This window comes from Neophocaena asiaeorientalis, unplaced genomic scaffold, assembly GCF_003031525.2.
Source record: "Neophocaena asiaeorientalis asiaeorientalis breed wild unplaced genomic scaffold, Neophocaena_asiaeorientalis_V1.1 scaffold46, whole genome shotgun sequence".
NCBI classification, from domain to species: domain Eukaryota; kingdom Metazoa; phylum Chordata; class Mammalia; order Artiodactyla; family Phocoenidae; genus Neophocaena; species Neophocaena asiaeorientalis.
The window spans coordinates 6,192,655-6,216,930 of record NW_020175393.1 but is presented as its reverse complement, the minus strand read 5'-3'; the positions used below and the strand labels follow the sequence as shown (position 1 = coordinate 6,216,930).

General features: G+C 41.3%; 1 protein-coding gene across 1 annotated transcript in view; it reads right to left on the bottom strand.

Annotated features, from left to right (window-relative positions):
• Nucleotides 1-24,276, bottom strand: part of DNAH8 (dynein axonemal heavy chain 8) — a 318,214-nt gene that overhangs the window by 67,030 nt on the left and 226,908 nt on the right. Inside the window, exons 78-82 of the mRNA XM_024766073.1 lie at nt 23,198-23,450; nt 22,908-23,098; nt 18,044-18,165; nt 15,076-15,194; nt 13,289-13,491 (exon numbers count right to left, since the gene is read on the bottom strand). Coding sequence (XP_024621841.1) covers nt 13,289-13,491; nt 15,076-15,194; nt 18,044-18,165; nt 22,908-23,098; nt 23,198-23,450 — 888 coding nt within the window. The remainder of the gene's footprint in view (nt 1-13,288; nt 13,492-15,075; nt 15,195-18,043; nt 18,166-22,907; nt 23,099-23,197; nt 23,451-24,276) is intronic.

Sequence of the window (24,276 nt, the reverse complement as noted above, 5' to 3'; positions counted from 1 at the left end):
CGACCGGTAGGACACAGGGCATGGGGGGGCGTGAAGGGGGAGGAGAAGTGGAGGTGGGACAGGACTGGCACCCCTAAGGGGCAGCTGGGGAAGGGGAAGGGATCCCACGCCCAAAGGGGGAAATTTGGGAACCACTGGGAGAGCAGAGGATCAAAAGGGAGCATAGCCAGGCTTCCCCTGCCCGCTCGGGCCCCCAGGAGCCTGCTGAGATCCTGAGCCTGATCCTCTGCCCACTGAGGACCCCTCTAGCCATGTGGGTCCTGAGGGAGTGGAAGGGAGGAAAGGGGGAGCAAAACTAAAGCCCAGCCCTACAGGACCGGCACCCCTGAAGGGTGGTTGGGGGAGGGGAGGAGTTCCTACACCCAGAGGACCCACCCACGGTTAGGGGTCCAGTGGCGACGAGGGAGACCTTAGGGGAGACAGTGGGGAAGGTCGCAAAGGAACGGAAGGGAACGCAGCCAGTGCTTTCCCTGTCCACTTAGGCACCAGGGAGGCTGTTGGGCTCCTGGGCCTAATCCTCTGCCCTCGGAGCCTCCCTCCTGCCATGCAGAACCCAAGACCCGCCCCTACACCCACACCCAAGGCCCTACCTCTACACTCGGAGAACCAACCCCTCCAACATGCTGGGCCTAAATGCCACCCACACACCCTCACTCAGGGCCCTACTTCCAAACTCCGGAACTCCACACTCCAGAGGCCCTCCTTTCCACATGCTGCCTCTCCCTTTCCCTTCAGGTCCTAAGCAGAGGCCCCACCCCACTCCTGAATATCACTGCCTAAGCCCCACCCCAAGACCTTTTCTGGCTACATGGATCCTGAGCCTAGGCCACGACACACGCACAAACGTTACCCCCTCCACCCACCTAGGTCCCACCCCACCCGAAACCCCACCCCTGCCTAAGTTCCACCCCCACCTAAACTCTGCACCCATAGCCAAGGCTTCTATATATATATTTTTTCTTTTTTCCCCTTTTAGATTGGGGTTCTGTTTTACCTTGTTGATCACAAAGCTTCTGGCATTTTGGTTTCCAGGCCGGATGTCGGGCCTGAGCTCCTGTGGTGGGACCTCCAAGTCCAAACCGCTGGACTAACAGAGAACCTCAGACCCCAGGGAATACCAATCAGAGTGAGGCCTCCCTGAGGTCCTCATCTCAGCACCAAGACCCAGCTCTATCCAACTGCCTGCAAACTCCAGTGCTGGACGTCTCAGTCCAAACAACAAGTAAGACAGGAATACGGCCCCACCCATCAAAAAAACAGAAATGAAACGACAAAAAAATATGTTACAGATGAAGGAGCAAGGTAAAAACCTACAAGACCAAATAAATGAAGATGAAATAGGCAACCTACCTGAAAACAATTCAGAGTAATAATAGTAAACATGATCCAAAATCTTGCAAACAGAATGGAGAAAATACAAGAAACATTTAACAAGGATCTAGAAGAACTAAAGAGCAAACAAACAGTGATGAACAACACAATTACTGAAATTTAAAATTCTCTAGAAGGAATCAATAGCAGAATAACTGAGGCAGAACGGATAAGTGACCTGGAAGATAGAATGGTGGAATAACTGCCAGGGAGCAGAATAAAGAAAAAAGAATGAAAAGAACTGAGGTCTCAGAGACCTCTGGGACAACATAAAACACACCAACATTCGAATTACAGGGGTCTCAGAAGAAGAAGAGAAAAAGAAAGGGACTGAGAAAATATTTGAAGAGATTATAGTCAAAAACTTCCCTAACATGGGAAAGGAAATAGTTAATCAAGTCCAGGAAGCACAGAGTACCATACAGGATAAACCCAAAGAGAAAAATGCCGAGACACATATTAACCAAACTATCAAAAATTAAATACAGGGGACCTTCAAGATGGTGGAGGAGTAAGATGTGGAGATCACCTTCCTCCCCACAAATACATCAAAAATACATCTATATGTGGAATAACTCCTACAGAAAACATACTGAACACTGGTAGTGCAGCAACAGGGGTGCAGAGGGCAAAGCAGAGAGATTCCTGCACAGAGGATCAGTACCAACCAGCACTCACCAGCCTGAGAGGCTTGTCTGCTCACCCACCTGGGCAGGTGTGGGCTGGGAGCTGAGGCTCGGGCTTCCGAGTTCAGAACTGGGGAGAGGACTGGGATTGGATGCATGAACACAGCCTGAAGGGGGCTAGTGCACCACAGCTAACCGGAGGGAGTCCGGGAAAAAGTCTGGAACTGCCTAACAGGCAAGAGAACATTGTTTCAGGGTGCACGAAGAGAGGGGATTCAGAGAACTGCCTAAGTGAGCTCCAGAGACGGGAGCAAGCTGCGGCTATCAGTGTGGACACCAGAGATGGGCATGAGACGCTAAGGCTGCTGCTGCAGCCATCAAGAAGCCTGTGTGCAAGCACAGGTCAGTATCGACACCTCCCCTTAGAGGAAATAGACAGTCTACCTGAAAAAGAATTCAGAGTAATGACAGTAAACACGATGCAAAATCTTGCAAATGGAACGGAGAAAACACTTGATCCACGGACAACTTCCCCGGGAGAACACACGGAGCACCTCAGGCTGTTGCAACGTCATGCTGGCCTCTGCCGCCGCAGGCTCACCCCGCATTCTGTACCTCTCCCAACCCCCAGCCTGAGTGAGCCAGAGCTCCCTAATCTGCTGCTACTTTAACCCCATCCTTTCTGGGCAGGGAACAGATGCCCTCAGGTGACTTACACGCAGAGGCAGGACCAAATCCAAAGCTGAACCCCAGGAACTGTGAGAACAAAGAAGAGAAAGGGAAATTTTGCCCAGCAGCCGAAGGAGTAGCGAGTTAAATCTCCACAATCAATGTGATGTACCCTGCAGCTGTGGAATACCTAAATAGAATTTATAGGGGTCCAAGAAGAAGAGAAAAGGAAAGGGAATGAGAAAATATTTGAAGACATTTTGGTCAAAAACTTCCCTAATATGGGACAGGAAATAATCAATCCAGTCCAGGAAGCATAGAGTGTCCCATACAGGATAAATCCAAGGAGAAACATGCTTCATCCCAAAATTCAGGCGGTGGACTTTGGGAGCAACTGTAGACTTGGGGTTTGCTTTCTGCATCTAATTTGTTTCTGGTTTTATATTTATCTTAGCTTAGTATTTAGAGCTTATTACCCTTGGTAGATTTGTTTATTGATTTGGATTTTCTCTTCTGTTTATTTTTTTACATACGTATATGTATATATTTTGCCTTTTCCTCTTTTGTGAATGTGTATGCTTCTTTTTGTGATTTTGTCTGTATAGCTTTGCTTTTACCATTTCTCCTAGGGTTCTGTCTGTCCCTTTTTTTTTTAGTATAGTTTTTAGCGCTTGCTATTATTGGAGGGTTTGTTTCTTGGTTTGGTTGCTCTCTTCCTTCTTTTTTTTAATTACTTTTAATTTTTTTTTTTTTTATGTTATATTTATTTATTTTCCAGCTTGTACAAACTGGACGTAGAAGCATAAACATAGTACATTTCTACCATTTTCAACAAAAATATAACCAATATGTACAATTATTGTATTAAAAATACAAAAGGGATACAGACTCCACCAATGTCTTTCTAAAAGACATACAGGTACAAGTAGTATCAAAAGTATGAGGAAATCAATTTTTTTATTATTAATAATAATTTTTTATTTTAATAACTTTATTTTTTCTTCTTTCTTCCTTTCCCTTTCTTTCTTTCCTTCCTTCCTTCCTTTCTTTCTTTTCTTTCTTCCTTTCTTTTTTTCTTTCTCTCCCTTTACTTCTGAGCCATGTGGCTGACAGGGTCTTCATGCTCTGGCTGGGTGTCATATCTGAGCCTCTGAGGTGGCAGACCCGAGTTCAGGTAATTGGTCCACCAGAGACCTCCTGGCCCCATGTAATATCAAACGACAAAAGTTCTCCCAGAGATCTCCATCTCAATGCTAAGACCCAGCTCCACTCAATGATTAGCAAGCTACAGTGCTGGATAGCCCATGCCAAACAACTAGTAAGACAGGAACACAAGCCCACCCATTAGCACAGAGTCTGCCTAAAATCATAATAAGTTCACAGACACCCCAAAACACAACACCAGACGTGGTCCTGCCCACCGGAAAGACAAGATCCAGCCTCATCCACCAGAACACAGGCACCAGTCCCCTCCACCAAGAAATCTACACAACCTACTGAACCTAAGTGATCACTGAAGAAATCAAAGAGGAAATCAAAAAACACTTAGAAATAAATAACAATGAAAACACAATGACCCAAAAACCTATGGGATGCAGCAAAAGCAGTTCTAAGAGGGAAGTTTATAGCAATACAGTCCTACCTCAAGAAACAAGAAAAATATCAAATAAACAACCTAACCTACACCTAAAGCAATTAGAGGAGAAGCACAAAAAATCCCCCAAGTTAGCAGAAGGAAAGAATCATAAAGATCAGATCAGAAACAAATGAAAAAGAAATGAAGGAAACAATAGCAAAGATCAATAAAACTAAAAGCTCCTTCCTTGAGAAGATAAACAAAATTGATAAACCATTAGCCAGACTCATCAAGAAAAAAAGGGAGAAGACTCAAATCAATAGAATTAGAAATGAAAAAGGAGAAGTAACAACTGACACTGCAGAGATACAAAGGATCATGAAAGATTACTACAAGCAACTATATGCCAATAAAATGGACAACCTGGAGGAAATGGACAAATTCTTAGAAGAGCACAACCTTCTGAGACTGAACCAGGAAGAAATAGAAAATATGAACAGACCAATCACAAGCACTGAAATTGAAACTGTGATTAAAAATTTCCAACAAGCAAAAGCCCAGGACCAGATGGCTTCACAGGCAAATTCTATCAAACATTTAGAGAAGAGCTAACACCTATCCTTCTCAAACTATTCCAAAATATAGCAGAGGGAGGAACATGCCCAAACTCATTCTACGAGGCCACCATCACCCTGGTGCCAAAACCAGACAAAGATGTCACAAAGAAAGAAAACTACAGGCCAATAACACTGATGAACATAGATGCAAAAATCCTCAAAGCAATCTAGCAAACAGAATCCAACAGCACGTTAAAAGGATCATACACCATGATCATGTGTGGTATATTCCAGGAAGGCAGGGATTCTTCAATATATGCAGATCAATCAACATGATACACCATATTAACAAACTGAAGGATAATAACAATATGATCATCTCAATAGATGCAGAAAAGGCTTTCAACAAAATTCAACACCCATTTATGATAAAAACCCTCAAGAATATAGGCATAGAGGGAACTTATCTCAACATAATAAAGGCCATTTATGACAAACCTACAGCCAACATCGTTCTCAATGGTGAAAAACTGAAACCATTTCCACTGAGATCAGGAACAAGGCAAGGTGTCCCACTCTCACCGCTATTACTCAACATACTTTTGGAAGTTTTAGTCACAGCAATCAGAGAAGAAAAAGAAATAAAAGGAATCCAAATCGGAGAAGAAGTAAAACTGTCACTGTTTGCAGATGACATGATACTATACATAAAGAATCCTAAAGATGCTGCCAGAAAACTACTAGAGCTAATCAATGAATTGGGTAGAGTAGCAGATACAAAACTAATGCACAGAAATCTCTTGCATTCCTATACACTAATAATGAAAAATCTGAAAGAGAAATTATGGTAACACTCCCATTTACCATTGCAACAAAATGAATAAAATACCTAGGAATAAACCTACCTAAGGAAACAAAAGACCTGTATGCAGAAAACTATAAGACACTGACGAAAGAAATTAAAGATGATACAAACAGATGAAGAGATATACCATGTTCCTGGACTGGAAGAATCAACATTGTGAAAATGTCTATACTACCCAAAGCAATCTACAGATTCAATGCAATCCCTATCAAACAACCAATGGCATTTTTCATAGAACTGGAACCAAAAATTTCACAATTTTTATGGAAACACAAAAGACCCCGAATAGCCAAAGCAATCTTGAGAAAGAAAAACGGAGCTGGAGGAATCAGGTTCCCTGACTTCAGAGTATAGTACAAAGCTACAGTAACCAAGATAGAATGGCACTGGCGCATAACGTTTTTCTTTCTTTACATAAAAAAAGTAAAAAAAAAAAAAAAAAAAAAAGGGTTCTAATGAACCTAGGGTCAGGATAGGAATAAAGATGAAGATGTTGAGAATGGACTTGAGGATCCGGGGAGGCGGAAGGGTAAGCTGGAACCAAGTGAGAGAGTAACACTGACATATATACACTACCAAATGTAAAATTGACAGCTACTGGGAAGCAGCTGCATAGTGCAGGAAGATCAGCTTGGTGCTTTGCGACCACCTAGAGAGGTGGGATAAGGAGGGTGGGAGGGAGACACAAAAGTCAGGGTATATGGGGATATACGTGTGCATATAGCTGATTCACTTTGTTATACAGCAGAAACTAACACAACATTGTAAAGCAATTATACTCCAAGAAAGATGTTAAAAAAAAAAAAGAAAACAAACAATACTGCAGTGATAAAGTATCCTAGTTCCTCCTAAAGCGATATGCATAACAATATATCTTTGAGTTCTTCTTACAGGAACTAATGCCCCCACCTAAGTGGAGGATGGTAACTTCAGGCTAAGTACATGATTCTTGGAACACCACCCTGTTACCTCACCACTAAGCAATCAGAAGAAAGTCCCACACCTTGCAGCCCTCACCCCAAATTTTGCCTTTAAAAACTCTTCTTCAGAAACTATCAGGAAGTTTGGGTCTTTTGAGCATGAGCCTCCCCATACTCCTTGTTTGGTCCTTGCAATAAACCTTTCTCTGCTCCAAACTCCAACATTTCAGTTTGTTTGGCCTCACTGTGCATTGGGCACACAAGCTTGGATTCGACAGCAAGTTGTGTTTTAGTTTTACTTATGACATACAGAAGTTTTAAAACTTCATCCAGTCAAACATCTTTTCCTCTGGTTTTGGATTCTGGTATTATGATTAAGAAAATCTTAGCCACCCCAATAGTATCAATATATTCTTTTTTATTCTTTTATAGTTTAAACCATTTAAAACCTTAATCAACCTAGAATGTACTTTAGTTTTATGTGAGGTAAAATCCTTTCTTTCTTTTGAAGTTAACCTGCTATGCCAACAGTGTTTATTGACTAATCCATTTTCCTTCCACTGATTTAAAATGTGAATCTTATCACAGTCTTATCACAAGCTATTGTATATACTAGAGTCTAATTTGGGGCCTTTCATTTTGCTCTATTGATCTGTTTATCTTCTCTGAGCCAGTTGTACACTGATTAAGTTATTGTCATTTGATAAATTTTTAAAAATCTGATTGGGCTTGTTCCACATTATTCTTTTTCCCTTTCAAGCTTTCTTGGCTATTTTTGTCCATTTATTGCTCTGGATGATCGAAGATCCCTCTACTATCCAGTTAGGGGGAAAATGCTATTGGAATTTCAATTAGACTTGCATTCCATTTATAGATTAATTTAGAGACTACTGACATCTTTACAATATTGAATCTTTATACTGGGAATGTGGTTTAACTCTCCATTTATTCTAGTCTACTTTCATGTCTCTAAGAAAGTTTTATAGTGTTCTTCTAATAGGTATTTTAAAGATCATTTATCAGTTTTATTTTTATTGAGAGAGTGAATGGGATTTTTACATTTTATTTTACAAGAATGCTCCATTGATTTTTTAAATATATTTATTTTGTGATTAGCCACCTTACTGAACTATCCTGTTAAGTCTAAGTCTAATAGTTTTCCAGCTGATTCATTTGTGTTCCTTAGTTAGACAATTATGCTATCTGAGAATAATGATGATTTTTGTCCCTCTTTTCCAGTAGTTATATCTTTTATTTATGATTCTTACAATACATTAGCTATATCCTCCACAGCAATACTAAACGAAAGTGGTGATAGCAGACATCTTTATCTTGTTCCTGACTTTAACGGGCATGTCTCTAGTTGTTCACCAAAAAGCATGAAGTTGTTTGAAGTTCATATTCATTGTCATATTATTACAATATTCTTCTATTCCCATTTATTTATTTAGTTAGTTTTGGCTCTGTTGGGTCCTCGTTGCTGCACACAGGCTTTCTCTAGTTGTGGCGAGCAGGGGCTACTCTTCCTTGTGGTGTGTGGGCTTCTCATTGCAGTGGCTTCTTTTGTTGTGGAGCACGGGCTCTAGGCGTGTGGGCTTCAGTAGTTGTGGCTTGTGGGCTCTAGAGTGCAGGCTCAGTAGTTGTGGCGCACAGGCTTAGTTGCTCTGCTGCATGTGGGATCTTCCCGGAGCAGGGCTCAAACCCATGTCCCCTAACCACTGCACCACCAGGGAAGTCCCTATTCCCATTTTTTAAAAACCGAATATGAATGTTGAATTTTTATAAAATGCCTTTTTAGCATTTATCGAGGTAATAATATGATAACTTAAGGAAAAGTCATTCACTTACTCCTGTGATGAGATTTCTTAATACTGTATCTTTCTCAGATTTGTCTATGCATCCTACTTGGTCAAGGCACATTATTAATTTCTGCATGTTATTTTAATGTTTTGCAGAATTCTTCCTGCTTGCATTTTGGTTAAGGTCCTTACATTTATATTGATAAGTAGGATCAATCTGTGGTTTTCTTTCTTTTATACAGTGACTATCTTGGTCTGTTTTTGATACCAGGATAATGCTATTCCCTTAAAATAAAGAGGAAAATATATCCTCTTTTTTTTTTTTTTTTTTTTTGCGGTACGTGGGCCTGTCACTGTTGGTGGCCTCTCCCATTGCAGAGCACAGGCTCCGGATGCACAGGCTCAGTGGCCATGGCTCATGGGCCCAGCCACTCCGCAGCATATGGGATCTTCTCAGACCAGGGCACAAACCCACGTTCCCTGCATTGGCAGGCGGACTGTCAACCATTGCGCCACCACGGAAGCCCCAATATATCCTCTTTTAATGTGTTATGGAATGGAATATAGCAGTCAAAGTTTTAAAGGACTTAGCAAAAAAATCATCCAAGCCCAGTGTCTTTGCTGAGGTAATAATTTTAAAACTTCTAATTTTTTTCATCTTGATTATTCATCTATTCAGGTTTTTCAACCTTTTTTGAGAAAATTTTGTAAATTTATATTTTTCTACAAATGTCCATTTTAATGAGGTTTTAAAACTTTATTACTGTAATTATATACCATTATCTTATTTAACTATTTTCATCTGTATACTTTGTTATACCTATTTTCTCATTCCTACTTTTATATATTTGTGGGCTTATATTTTATATTTGTTTGTCCTTTTTCATTCAAGTTTGGATTCTATTTTCAAATCCATCCTTCCTTGGGACCCCTTTCGCCTTCACCCAAGCTCCTAGTAGGATTTTCTAATGCTAAATCCATCTGTTTTCTCCCTCTTTCCCAGGCACCCAGTGTTTTTGTGCAGACTTTATCTTCTCTGAATCACTCACCACAGAGCCTGACAGGTTCCACAGTGAGAAGTTTCCTTCTTCTCTTTCCTATGAAAACCTGTTTGATTTGGTCCCATCCCTCAAATTGCTGTCAGGTAACTGTTGAATTCATCCACTAAAGGCAGTGAGAGGGAATAAAAGAGAAAGACCACTGAAGTGGGATTTCGAAGCCCAGGGATTAAGTCCTGAATCAGACGTGTCACCAACTAGCTCTCTGGCCTTATCTCCAGACCTTACTTTCCCCAGCTGTAAAATAAGGTACTTGGATTTCAGGATTTCCAGAAGCCTATTCACCTTGAGAATTCTATGATTATCTATTATCCAGTTCTCCAAATGAAATGTTTCTAGTGGAGATGAGATTAATATGTCGTTCTGTCTACATAATGCCTTCATTTCCACAGCTATCTGGGGGATTTTTTAAGCCAAAGCAGTGAACAGCATGATGCTTCCTAACATTCCTTAAAAATGAGCAAAGAGTTCTTTATAAAATTCACTGGATCCTTCGGTGTCAAAATTAAATCTACTGTGTTTCCTAACAAGGCAACCAATAGAAGCTTGAACAACTTCTGGAAAAACTAAAGTAGTACCAAGAAATGGAATCACCAAATTGCCAAGCAAAGCAGTATGATAACATATAATAATATGAGGTGATATCACCATTCTGGCCTTCTGTATTTATTTAAAGTTATAGTTATAATTTCTCCCAAAGGAGACCTTGAGTTAATTTCTTAGTTCTGTTCTTAAACCCTTGTCCTAGGCAACAGCATTATTTTGAGGTAAACTTGAAAGGGTAACTCTAGTGGGAACTGCCCTTCTTCTAGGAACAGTATCCCATTTTAAGAAATGCCCTCCATGCTAGCTCCATATATGTGGTTCTTGCTATGGACCCATTTACAAAGCAGCAGTTCACTGATTGGCCCAGAAAGGAGACATGACCAAAGCAAAACCAATGAACTTCTTCCTTGGATATTTGGACCTGGGACCAAGAGTAATGGAAATTTCCCTGGTGAAACCAAGCAGGACCCCATGGGGCCATCCCAGGTACAAAAGCCCCTCTGTGTTCCCTGTTTTTTGAAAAATGCTTTAGTCTCATAGGCCTTCCCTGAGTTCCAAAGCACAGGGGAAGTGAGGGATACAGAAACAAAGGAAAAGCAGTTAAGCAAGAAAAGTGATGACAGATTAAACGACAGTCAGTGATAAAACAAAGTCCTAGGTCCTCCTCAAGGAATATACATAACAATCTGATGCATACCTTTGAGTTATTAGGAAGAAACTAAGACCCCCATCCAGATGGAGGATGGTGACTACATGAAGACCACAAGCACGGAGACCCCAGACTGGCTGGAACCAGAGGTTGACGATTAAGATTTCCGAAACACCACCCTGTTACCTCACTATCAACCAATCAGAAGAAAGTCATGCATCCTGCAGCTCTCACTCCAAATGTCACCTTTAAAAACCCTTCCCTGAAAGCCTTTTGAGCATGAACTGCCTATTCTCCTTATTTGGAACCTGCAATAAACACTGTACTTTCCTTCACCACAACCTGGGTCAGTAAGTTGGCTTTGCTGCGTGGCAGGTGCGTGGACCCAAGTTTGGGTTCAGTAACACTGGGAGTGCTGAACACACTGAACATGTAGGTCGTGAAGCTCATGAGCCAACAGAAGCCATGAGTTCTGTCACATGGAGTTCGGTTGTGGCAAGACAGAAAAAAAGGGATCTATATGCAGAGAGGAGTGGGGCATAGAAGCAACTGGACAAAGATCCATGGAGGAGTCGATCTCAAAGAGATTTGCTAACTCCAAGGCTACGAGAGAAGCACCATTCTTAGACTAATGCAGATGACTGGCATGCTGCAGTGAATGTCAGAGCAAAACACCCTACTTTAAAGGTGGTTAATGAGACTTAACCATGAGTACTTGCCAACAGAACGTGGGAGCTCTCTGCATTGGGTGTCAGTGTTCAGACAGAAGAAAGAGGCCATTCAAATATGGATCCATATAGAACATAGAACAGTGTGGTGCCAATGAACAGAGCAAAGTCAGATGAGAAAAGAGGGGTGAATACAGACCATGCTACCATAAGCTAACAGTTTACAGGAACTTCTTAGTGAAGAGGGACATGTGGGAACTATTTAAAGATGACTAAATTAATTTTGTATCATGTTTACATTAACTAGATAATAAGTTCAAGGTTTTATTTCATAGAGTAGATTTAGGGATTCATAATCAATCACTTTGATAATCTTTATAAAGACATAAATGAATTAACCCTACAAGGTATACTTATAATGAGCTGAACCTGGATGATCCCAAATGGCAATTCCAACAACATTCAGATTTTTAGCACATTAAGAATAAACCACGCAATTCTATCAAACATTGAGAAAAGAGCTAACACCTATCCTTCTCAAATTCTTCCAAAATACAGCAAAGGGAGGAACACTCCCAAACTCATTCTACGAGGCCACCATCACCCTGATACCAAAACCAGACAAAGATGTCACAAAAAAGGAAAACTACAGGCCAATATCGCAGATGAACATAAGTGCAAAACTCCTCAACACAATACTAGCAAACAGAATCCAACAGCACATTAAAAGGATCATACACCATGACCAAGTGGGATTTATCCCAGGAATGCAAGGATTCTTCAATATATGCAAATCAATCAATGTGATACACCACATTAACAAATTGAAGGGGAAAAACCATATGATCATCTCAATAGATGCAGAAAAAGCTTTCAACAAAATTCACCACCCATTTATGATAAAAACCATCCAGAAAGTGGGCATAGAGGGAACCTGCCTCAGCATAATAAAGGCCATGTATGACAAACCCACAGCAAACATCGTTCTCAATGGTGAAAAACTGAAAGCTTATCCTCTAAGATCAGGAACAAGACAAAGTTGCCCACTCTCGCCACTATTATATAACATAGTTTTGGAAGTCCTAGCCACAGCAATCAGAGAAGAAAAAGAAATAAAAGGAATACAAATCAGAAAAGAAGAAGTAAAGCTGTCACTGTTTGCAGATACATAGAGAATCCTAAAGATGCTACCAGAAAACTACTAGAGCTTATCAATGAGTTTGGTAAAGTAGCAGGATACAAAATTAATGCACAGAAATCTCTTGCATTCCTATACACTAATGATGAAAAATCTGAAAGAGAAATGAATGATACACTCCCATTTACCATTGCAACAAAAAGAATAAAATACCTAGGTATAAACCTGCCTAAGGAGACAAAAGACCTGTATGCAGAAAACTACAAGACACTGTTGAAAGAAATTAAAGATGATACAAACAGATGGAGAGATATACCATGCAGACGTAGAGAATGGACTTGAAGACATGGGGAGGGGGAAGGGTAAACTGGGACAAAGTGAAAGAGTGGCATGGACATATATGCACTACCAAATGTAAAATAGATAGCTAGTGGTAAGCAGCCACGTAGCACAGAGAGATCAGCTTGGTGCTTTGTGTCCACCTAGAGGTGTGGGATAGGGAGGGTGGGAGGGAGACGCAAGAGGGAGGAGACTATGGGGATGTATGTACATGTATAGCTGATTCACAGCAGAAACTAACACACCATTGTAAAGCAATTATACTCCAATAAAGATGTTAAAAAAAAATCACTATATGGTAAATGAGTGTGTTCCTCTCTGCACAAAGATATCTATATCACACACTCCAGGAGATCTGAAAGGGGAGGAAAGAAGGAGTTTAATAGTTTTCTAATATTTATGAATTTTATCAATCTACTTATAAGAATAAGCTCTAAAATTATGAAAGGCAAAATTTGAGGCAACAATATGGAGGTTTTGCTAAATTTCATAGGTTGCTGATCATACCCAGCTTCAGTTTCTTGGCCAATGCGTCAACTTGAATTGTGGGATCAGATCCCATGGACAGAAAACATATCAGAGGTGTTCGTGTATCACTTTCTTCCCAAGTTTTCTCCAGATTTAAGATAACTGGTTCTGTGTACTTTTCCTCCAAAGAATCTGCAATATACTTTCTTGCTTGAAAAACAGTGCGGTCTGGGCACCAAGACCTAGAAATGCACACGTTAGAGGAAATAAATTCAGGTTTTAAAAATTCTATCTAATGCTAAGCACATAAAGAACACACAGTTAGTTAGCAAAAGGATAGTGAGCTAATCCTCCTTTATGCAGATATGTGTAAGATGGATGGCAATGTTTTCTATCCTTGGATGAATGCAAGTTTATTCATGTAGTTTTGATGCTAGGCATTGGCAAGGAGTAGGTCACGGCCAGTTCTGTTGCCAATCTAGAAGGGAACTTAGAAGTCAACTGATCCAAACGTCTCATTTTCAGAGGAAGCGGCAACTACTCTGAAGCTTTAGTTATTTTCGTTTTAAAACACATCAGTGATTATCCCTAGTAACTAAGCTATCAGCTTCAGGGAAGCAATTCCTCATTCAAACTAATACACAGGAGCACATTCATTCTTTGACAAATATTTATGGAGTGAATACTATACATCACGCCCTGCTCTTGATGCCAGGGACTCAGCAGGTATGCAAGGGGAGGTGTCCTCTGCCAGGTCCAGTACATGATGGGGGCTGGCCTGCTGCATACTCGAGGTTCTACAGCCTTCAGAGGGAGATAATATGTCAATGGTGTTAGAAGTAGCTTGATCAGCAAGCATTTATTTAATACCCTCTGTGTAGACTACACTGTAGCAGGTTCTGCACACAATGACACATTAAATAAATGTCATTTGATATTTTTAGATCACAGACAAACTCTATGGATTCTTCTTTGTTAGTAGATTGCATTATTCATTTGAAATAGATTCAATTTTAAAATGATGGATATAAGACACATCTCTTCTAATAAAATAAAAACAAATAGCCATTTTGCAGTCTGCAGGTCCTGAGGTCATCACTGCTGACAGCTCTGATCACTCTCAAAGAGTGACAACAACCAGGAAACAACTTTTCTAAGAAAACCCAGGGGTATAACATTAGGAAAGACAAAAACAACTCCGACATAATCCGACATCTTTTTGTTATTCTTTTGGTGGTTTCATCTCCCCCCAACTCTACCCTTCTGTGTTGCCCACCACACACACACACCCCGCCACACACACACACACACACACACACACACACACACACATCTTCCAATATAGAATCCTTCTTTGGGCTACTGCATGTTGAGAAAACATGAAAAGTGAGAAAGAAAAGGAAGAATATTTTTCCTCAACATCACTTTCAAACTTTTGCTTCCATTTTAACAGCCAAAACAGCATTTATATGTTTCAATAGCACAATATTCTTGGTTTTAGCTTAAAAACTAATTGCCTTGTAACTCTGTGAGATCTATTCTTTTACAGAAGTAAATTCAACAATAAATGATTCACTCAATGGTAAATGATGACCAAAGTGAATAGTACAAACATTTTTCATACGTGTTCTGCTAAAAGCACTATCATTAACATGTTATCAAAATATACCTTTCACCATTTTATTTGCCATCCCAGACTTCAGTTGGGAAGCACATACATCTATCACAGTAACTACTGGCACATAGTGAAGTAAAGCTCACTGAGGTGGGATCTGTAATTTGACACTATAAAGTGATGCTCCAGGTCTGATAATACCTATTCTCACCTGATAAGTAAAAGCTTGTGGCAGGTATCTAGTGAGTCATTATATCCATCAGGGATGATTTCCTCCTCTGGAGCATCTTTATCAAACCAGATTTTCCATCCCTTCTCATTACGAGATATCTAAAATAAATAAGCTGATTAGTGAGCCCCAGGAATATATGCAACTAAATTTGAATAACCTGAGAAGGCCATTCTTTATAGGCAGCTAATTTTTTAAACATAACCACACAGTTTACATTTTTCTTCAGAACCAGTGACTCAGATAGATTGGATATTATGATTCCCTTTCAGTTTTTCCATTGCTCTTCTACGTTATTTGCTAAAATTAGGACTATGTATCAATTACACTAAACGACTGGGCAGGAAAAAACATAGACCAGGGTTTCTCAACCTCCGCACTACGGGCATTTAGGGCCAGATTAATTTAGTGTTGAGAGAGGCTGTCCTGTGCATTTTACGTTGTTTAGCAGCATCCCTGGCTCTATCCACTAGTCACCAGGAGCACCTCTGCCCCTGATTTGTGGCAATAAAAAAGGTCTCCAGAATTGTCAATGCGCTCTGGGGTGTAGCCCTTGGATGAGAACCACTGACACAGACCACTTTGATACCCAAACCTCTACATGTGGCCCTCTACTTAAACTAGTGATAGATGACAAAATCAAAACTTTTATTTTCCTAGTCATCCCCCCACCTTGAGACCTTAAACCTAAGAATGGATGAAGTCTCTCCAAGAGCTGGTCTCAAACACCTGTTCTTTCAGAAGCATGGAAAGAACCACAGGTTTTCAGAGGTATTAAAGGATGCTCCCTGAAGTCCAAGTGCTGTCAAAACTAATTACAGAAACTATAGATCGGTGAGCCTGACGCTGCTCCTCAGCAACAATCAGGCTGGATTATTTAGACAGTGTCTGAAGCATGTTTTAAAAGCCATGGCAAGCACTAATAGCAAATATTTATATAGCAGATACTATGTGCCAGACCCAAGGACTGTACTTTTACTTCTATTATCCCCACTTTTTACTGAGGCAGAATTTCTGAAATGTTTCACAGCTGCCATCTTTCTCTGAAGATTGCAGTGGCTCTCCCTAGTTGGCTGTTGCCAAAAGAATCTGCCTGGCACAGGGCTTGGACGGCCTGGGTGCTGCTGTAGCCCCACCCTACTGCACTGGCACCTGTGCTCTGCTACCCAGAGCGCCCCCTGCAGGTCTCCTCCACACTGGCTGCTAAAGAGAAGGAGTTCCAAGAAGAAACAGGGTGCGTATTCTCAACCTACTGGCCTTCCATCTGCTAATTTTGACTCTACCATATAAAGCTTTCAGGGCGAGCTGCATCTGTGATAGGATAACTCCCAGCCCCTTGCTCCTGCATTTCCCATTTCTGGCCCTTGCTGCTAGCAAAGCCACCTCCAGGTGTTAAACAGTTTGGCCTGGGATGCCAAGGCAGGGCAGCTGCTCTTTGAGGCTATTTTTGTTTCAATTTCTGACACCCACTCAGCTAGGAGATTGATCTCCTGTTTCCTCCCCCCACTCCCACAGACAGGCCAAACTCTTGGCCATCTGATGGCAGGTCGCCCTGATGGCAAACTTGCTGCAAGTTTGTGGAGAACAACTCTTCCTCTTCCCTTCTGGCCCATCCAATGGTGTAAAAGAAGTTGGACAGAAATAACTCATGGTGTCATGGGCATGGGCTCAAATTACAGCTTTACCATTTATGGGCTATGTGGCCTTGGGCAAGTGCTTAACCTCTTTGAGTCTCAGTTATCTCATCTATAAATCGTGTCAATAATACTTCCCTTGCACAGTTATTATTGTTGCAAAGTACCTACCCATAGTAAGCAGTAGTAGCCACCAGATTCTACACCAAGGGTACTTAAAATATAACTGACCGAGGCAAATGATACTGTATATCCTTATATTAATATAACCCGTCAGCAGAGGGGTGATTTTTTCCAGTGGTACTTGAAGGCTGCCTTTACCCAGTCTCAGACCAGACCCAGACCACTTTTTTTTTTTTCAAAGTATTTGTTTGGACTTGGAAGACTCAGCTGTAGCTGTAGTACAAAACAAAGCTTACTGTCCACCACAGATATAGTCCAGGGACTTTATCCAGTTGACTCTGACCCAACCATGGTGAATGGGTAAAGAATACATAATGTTCCAGAAGTACCCCTAAACAGACACACCTAGTGTACTCTTGGGTGGGGGATAGGATGTTTGTGGAGGGGAGGGAATCACATGGTGACAGTGCGAGGCTTCTGCCATCCTCAGCCTAGGGATAAGGCTACCAATCACTCACTTTGTCCATCACCAGCAACCGTAAAAAAGATGATTATCAGCATTTGACACTGGGAAACTGCAGGCCCTCCACTGGTGACACACAGTCGTAACCAACAGACCTCAGTAATAAACAACTGTCTTTATTCTGAGTTGCATAATTGTTTTCCGGTGAGAGTTGAATCAACAACTAATCCACAAGAACCAATTTACATTTTCAGATAAGAAAAACAGGTAAACTGGGGTCTGTTTCACCATTATAACTTCACTATTTTATAAATATTTTCACCACTGAAATGACTGATTTTTTATAAAAGGACCTCAACCTCTTCACTTGCCTCAAATTCAAATTTGCTCAAATTATTTAATCATAGGCAGTAAAAACATGGAGTCTACAATAAAAGGGTCCACCCACCCAGAATAAAAGGGTTCTGATTCTGACAGCAACTCAAGCAGGTTATAAGTGACCCATGCCCACCACACAGAAGTAAAGACAGTTGCCTGCACCTGTGAAAAGATTCCTTGGGATGTCCTTCTGTCCACCGCCCCCAACCCCCCAGGAGAGCCACAGCGCCTTAAAGCTACACAAGTGTGTTGACTCCTCTGGGTGAAGGGTTTGTCACCAGGAGGCCCCAGTTTAGATGGCCCAGGTGTGTTTGGGTTTACAGATCTGTACTTTTGTCCAGCCCTTTATTACCTGGTTCATAATTTCTGCAAATTGCGGAAGTTTACTCAGTTCCACAAGATTCAGCCAGGTCATATCAAGGATCCAGCGAAACGGTTTGGGAGGGCAGGCTTTCAGATCTAGAGCTGCTCCCCCTGTGGAAAGGCATCAGTGGGAATCAGGTCAGCTTGTGCTCTATTTTTTAGAAATTTATTTTCCAAATAATAAAAAACGAGATAACCATATCACACACAAAAATGGGAAAATTCGAAAATAATCACGTTATAGAAAATGTGGTTACCTTTTTTTGGTACAGTTCCTTCAAGTGTTAGTGATTTATACCATCTTATACAGATAGCAACTCCCTGTCATTTTTCCCTGCAAAGAATTTTTCTCAGGTGGTTGCAGATGTTTGCCTTTTTATTGTTTTTTAACTATCTGAAATTTATAATTTTGATATCAATGAATCAGTTGATCTTTTCATGTGTGATTTTAAAAGTCATTTCTTAGTCATCACTCCTCCAGAAGTTTGATATTCAATACTACTGAAATATTTTTTATCAGGTCAAAAAGACGGATAAATGGATAGACGAAGGGATGGAGGGAAAGAGGAAGAGAGGAGTATAATACATCTGTGGGTTTTTAAGGTTTTTCAGGGGGTAATTCATGTTCAAATCATTTATTCATTCGTTTATTCAACAAACATTCACTGAGCCACCTCTATGTATCCGGCATATTCCAGGCACTGGGGATAAAGCAGAGGAAACCCAACAGGGCTCCTGCTCTCACGGAGTCGAGTGGAGAATGTGAGTGATAGCACTGGATTGTACTTTGAAGCAAATCACAAGTCAAATGAGCACATTCAGCGTGACAATCTCCACCAAGATGTGTGATTATATCTGCACTTTCAAAATTCCTCTATTGCATGTCTTTAGCAATGTTTTATCATAATAATTCCAGCTCTGTTGTTTAATTCAGATGTATGCCAAACAGTGGTTCTTGAACTTTTAAATTCTATAACCCTCCTGAAGAACTCATCAAATCCCTCCACTTCACTTATCAACCCGGGGACAAAAACAGGGGAGCTGGCGGGTGGAGGGGACTACAGGTCTCTGCTCTCCCCTCCAGCATCTTCCTGAGAAGGTGAATGAGCTGAAGTACTCCTTTCGTGTAAATCCCTTTGCTCCACCGTGGAGTCAGGGGCTCTGAGTGCCACAACACCTTTAGAACCTGTAAACCTTCCTCCCACATGCCCCCACCCCCCGCAGCGACCAGGTGAAAAGACCTTATTCTAGCACCATTTCTGCTAACACTGAGTTTACCATAGGAGAAGCAAGCCCTAGAGTAAGTCACCTGCAGATTTAAGGGATTCTCTCTTCTAACACAGAGGTAGATGCGTACCTTTTCTTCTTGATTGTTTCCCCCTCACAGTGATTTCATGTAAACATATACCTCAAAGACATCAGGAGAAGATATTTAAGCTACATCAGTGTTTCCAACATATCATGCACCTAAACTAACCCAGAACAATCGCAGCCCATCCCGTTCCCCCAAATATCCTGGCTCTGCCACTTGCTAGCTGCATAAACTTGGACAAAAACTCAGTTTCTCTCAGTTCTCTCTTCTGCCAAATGAGCGTAATAATAGAATCCATCAGATTGATTGCTGTGAAGATTAAAGAAATGAATGTATGTAGAAAGCCAACAACAGTCATGGCCCAGAGTAAGAGCTACGTAATCATTAGCTGTTATTTTGACACTAACTCTCTGTCTTGGAAGGCTCAGGTCCAATCCAACCTGGAAGGCAAGAGAATACCCTCTAATGTGTCTTTCTGTACATGGTTTACAATAAAAGAAAGATGATATTTTTCTAGAATAATCAGGCAGGGGAAACAGGTATATCCATTACGCTACAGTGCAGGATTGCCCCTGGTATCTATTTCATTTTTCAAAGTGTTCTGACATTCTCGGTTGAAGAAGAAAGTCAAAGGCACCTTCCAAATATTGCAGAAAACTAGGAGGAATTAATACAAAGGGAAATCAAACATTTCTGCTATGACAAATAAGTCTTTCTTCTTTCCCCCTTAAGTACTGAGTTCAAAATGATAAAAAATATCAATGATCTAAGAGCCATATTTGTTAACTTTGTAAAAAAAACATTAAAAACAAAGTCCCACCATCTTTTTTTTTTTTTTTAGAATTGTTTAAAATGTGGACCATTTTTAAAGTCTTTATTGAATTCGTTACAATATTCTGTTTTATGTTTTGGTTTTTTGGCCGGGACGCATATGGGATCCTAGCTCCCCGACCAGGGATCAAACCTGCACCCCCTGTATTGGAAGGTGAAGTCTTAACCACTGGACCACCAGGGGAGTCCCAAGGCCTACCATCTTTTAAAAAAATAATTTGGTCAAGCTGTAAGCCAGTTCAAAACGAATACAAACTGTACAATAAACCAGTTTTGATTTTTTTGAAAACTCTTTTACTGTGCGTGACAGTGCTGACTGTACTGACAACCCACCTATCATAAAATCCCAAATTCATCTTCTAAAGCACTGCTCATGCTACTTCCCTGCTCATAAAACATTCGATGGCTCTCTATCGCCAACTTAATTAAATCCAAACTCCTCTCACTGACTCTTCTGATCCTATACAATCCAGTTCTCCCTGACTCCAGTTTCATGAAATGGAGTCACAGATGTGCTCTAACCACAGTTCAGATGTGCAGCCTTCTTTATTTTTCTGTGACAAATCAAATCCTCCTCACAAATTCCCTCCCCACTGTGTTGCTGTGTTTCTTGGTCTCCTCTGATTTAAAGACTTTCGAAGAATCCAGTCTCTTTCAGGGAATAGCTCTGGCTTGGCTGGGTGTGCTGGGTAGGGAGAGGTGAGGTGGGGTGGGTTTGTGTCTTGATGGGGAGGATGCCTCAGATCTACATGCTGCCTTAGGCTTCACTTGTCCCAGTCACAGGCTGGGATCCTCTGAGCCACGACAAATCCTGTCTGACCTATGGGGGCATTAGGCTGCAGTCCACAGAGGCTGGTACTTTGTCGCTAGTTATAAAAGTCCCCCTGTCCTGCAACTTCTTGGTTTGAACCCCAGACCCTCGCTGTGCACCAGCCCTCTCCGCATTTCCACAACCACACTCCCGCCTGCCAAACCTTAGGCTTATCCATCTATCCACTACCCTCCACCGATGCTGTGATGCAGCTTCCATGTTGGATGTGGCTCTGGGGCACTTCCCTGCTCTCTTTGAATCTCGATGTGGCCATGCATCTTACTTTGGCTAATGAAATATGAGCGTGACGTGTGTCACTTGTGGGGTAACCTTTAAGAGCCAGCACACAATTTGCCACACCCTGTCCCTCTTCCATAGTAATTATGGAAGCAATTTGGACTCCTGGGCGACCATGACAAGCGTGTCAGATAGAGAGTAAAGGAGAAGTATACTTTTGTTATGCTGAAATTTGAGGATTGTTTTTATGGCCACAAAACCTGGCCTATCCTGACTAAAATTAGGTCCCAAAATCACATGCATTATGCCCCCACTCTGACACTTCTCAAAGTAGCTCTTCTTTCAACCATCCAGACCAGAAATCTTTGCACAGAGCAGAAATCTTAGACTCATTTCTGACCCTCTCTTGGCTCTCACACCCAGTCCTTTGTCATTTTACTTTCATGATCTCTCATATTTGTGTCTTCCTTTATATTCCCATTGTCTTCACCCTAGGATGGGAATGCATTTCCTGTGGTTGGGAAGCTTATAACAGACTCCCTTAAAGCACTTTTCTCGAATCCTACACACGTCTGCCAGAGCAACCTTCCTAAAGAACAATAAAAGGATCACATCACTACCTTACACAACTCCTTATTTCTTATCAGATCAAGAAATCCTTCCTCTAGGAACCAAGGCTCACCAATGTACATACTCCACGCATTTCTTTTTCCATGCTGTTCTGTCTTAGCATGGAAGTTTTCTTCATTTCTACCTATCATCCATGGTCCATTTCAAATGTCACTTTCTTCTTTTGGGGGAGAAGGGCTGCTAGAAGATGATTTATTAAACTACTTATAAAGATAAAAAAAATAAGAAAAAGATTGGACTATTTTCCCCAGGTATCAAATAACCTGAAAAATTCCTGGCTTAACCTGCAAAGGCATATTTTCCAAGGAGCTTTTCCTGATCTCACCAACCACGTGTAATCTCTCCTTCCTTTTAGATATAACACTTTGTTTTTAGCTCTCTTATAACACAGGTTATTCTGCCTTATTTTGCAGGGTTTTTTTCAATTATCTTTATTTGAACTATGAGACTTTTATTTCTTTTAAAGCAATGTCTGTTTTTTCCTTGTATCGCAAACACCAGTATGGCAGGTTTACATAGTATATGCTCAATAAATACTTGTTTAACTGAATTGAATGAAAATACCACTCTTTTGTCTCCTTAATTATACTTTTAACATGGAGATAAGCAATGAGCCGGGCTCTCTTCAAATATAAAATACAAGTGTGCTTTTTGTTACAGTCTTAAATGTCATTATAACCCCTTGCTTAAGGAATTGGTCTCTTGCAGTAGTAGAAAGATCATCACCTGAATCACTATTCTCCCCTTTGGCACTTGGGTCTCCTATTCATAAGCAACAATGCTCAAACTTAATTTAATTACATAACTAAAAACTGCAGAGTTAACACAGACCTGAAATCAATCATCTTGAGTAACCAGAATGAAATGAATGGAAATCGGAGGGGGAGGTGGGGGAAGAGGTATACATAAAGAACTTCACTTCCATTAGAACTTAATTCCTCCGGGTATTACAAGAATGGGTCTACAGGACATCAAAGAGCATACCTAAAGCAATCTCCTTTACATAGCACATCCATATCCCAAACCCTTCACCTTTAATGAGAGCCTGAAACTCTCTGTGCTGCACTGTTCCTCTCTGAAGATCGATTTTTAAGGTCATGAGGAGTACAAAGAGGAACTTGTGATTCTCGTACAAGCCTCTGACAGAATATGTAAAAACTTCATATGTCAGATACTCAATAATATTTGTAATTCTCTTTTGAGGCAGTGGAGACTTCTCAGACCTGCAATATGTTTTAAAAATCAAAGAGGTAAAAATCCATTTCTAAGAGAGTAGGTAGGAATACACACAAAATTTGGGGGGCAAGGTAGTGAGGCCCCACCTGGCCATGGACTGGTCAAATAACTTCAAGAACTGGGCCAGCGAGGTCTGGTACATGATATTGACCATGCTCATCTCTGTGATGAGAAAGTAGAGGATGCTGCCTCGGGTGGCCACGGGCCGGAACTCCTCCTGGGCCGTGTTAATCTTGATCTCTGTTTCCGCGGCCACGTGTAGTTTTTCACTTACTTCAGCTGCTGTCTGCTTGGTGGTGTGGAGGACACCGATGAGAGATTCGTCATCTACCAAGGAACCTAAAAACCAAACAGGAAAGCTGTGGAACACAAGACGGGAAAGCCGCGAAACGAGATGCATCGCTTCTGAAATCACCGCATTAATTTTCAACTTGACTTCTTCAAAGCCCACAGGATGGGCAGAATCTTAAGACATGAGAGGCTTCCAGTCTAACCAGGCATCCGATGCCTGAATCCGTTCTAAACATTCCTGCCTAGGGTTTGTCCCCCACTCTGCCTGAAAATCTGCAAAAGGCAATTCTCAAGGCAGCCCACAAATCTGGTCTTCAAATGTCTGAAGAAAATTCACATCTCCCTCCAGTCCCAGTGGTTTCAGCTGTTCCTATGACATGGCTTTCACCTCCATTATCATCTTGATGGTTCCCCTCACAGTATCACAGCCTTTTCCTTCCCACTTGTCTCGCAGTGTGAGTTACACACCAGCTTACAGGTGAATCGTACTTTCTCTACTCCTGCTTTAGTTCAACAGTCCTTGACATTGAGAGCTCTGGTCCTTCTATGTCTCTAACGAGTTAGGAGATAGTGGAAGTGTCTAACCAGGAAGAAAAATCCTCATTTTATTTTTAGTTTTACTCTTCATTATTGTTTTTAACAGACATAACATGTCTATGACGATAAACACAGAAATAAAAATATCTCAATTTTAAGGGCTTCCCTGGTGGACAGTGGTTGAGAGTCCGCCTGCCGATGCAGGGGACACGGGTTCGTGCCCCGGTCCGGGAAGATCCCACATGCCGTGGAGCGGCTGGGCCTGTGAGCCATGGCCACTGAGACTGCCTGTCCGGAGCCTGTGCTCCGCAACGGGAGAGGCCACAACAGTGAGAGG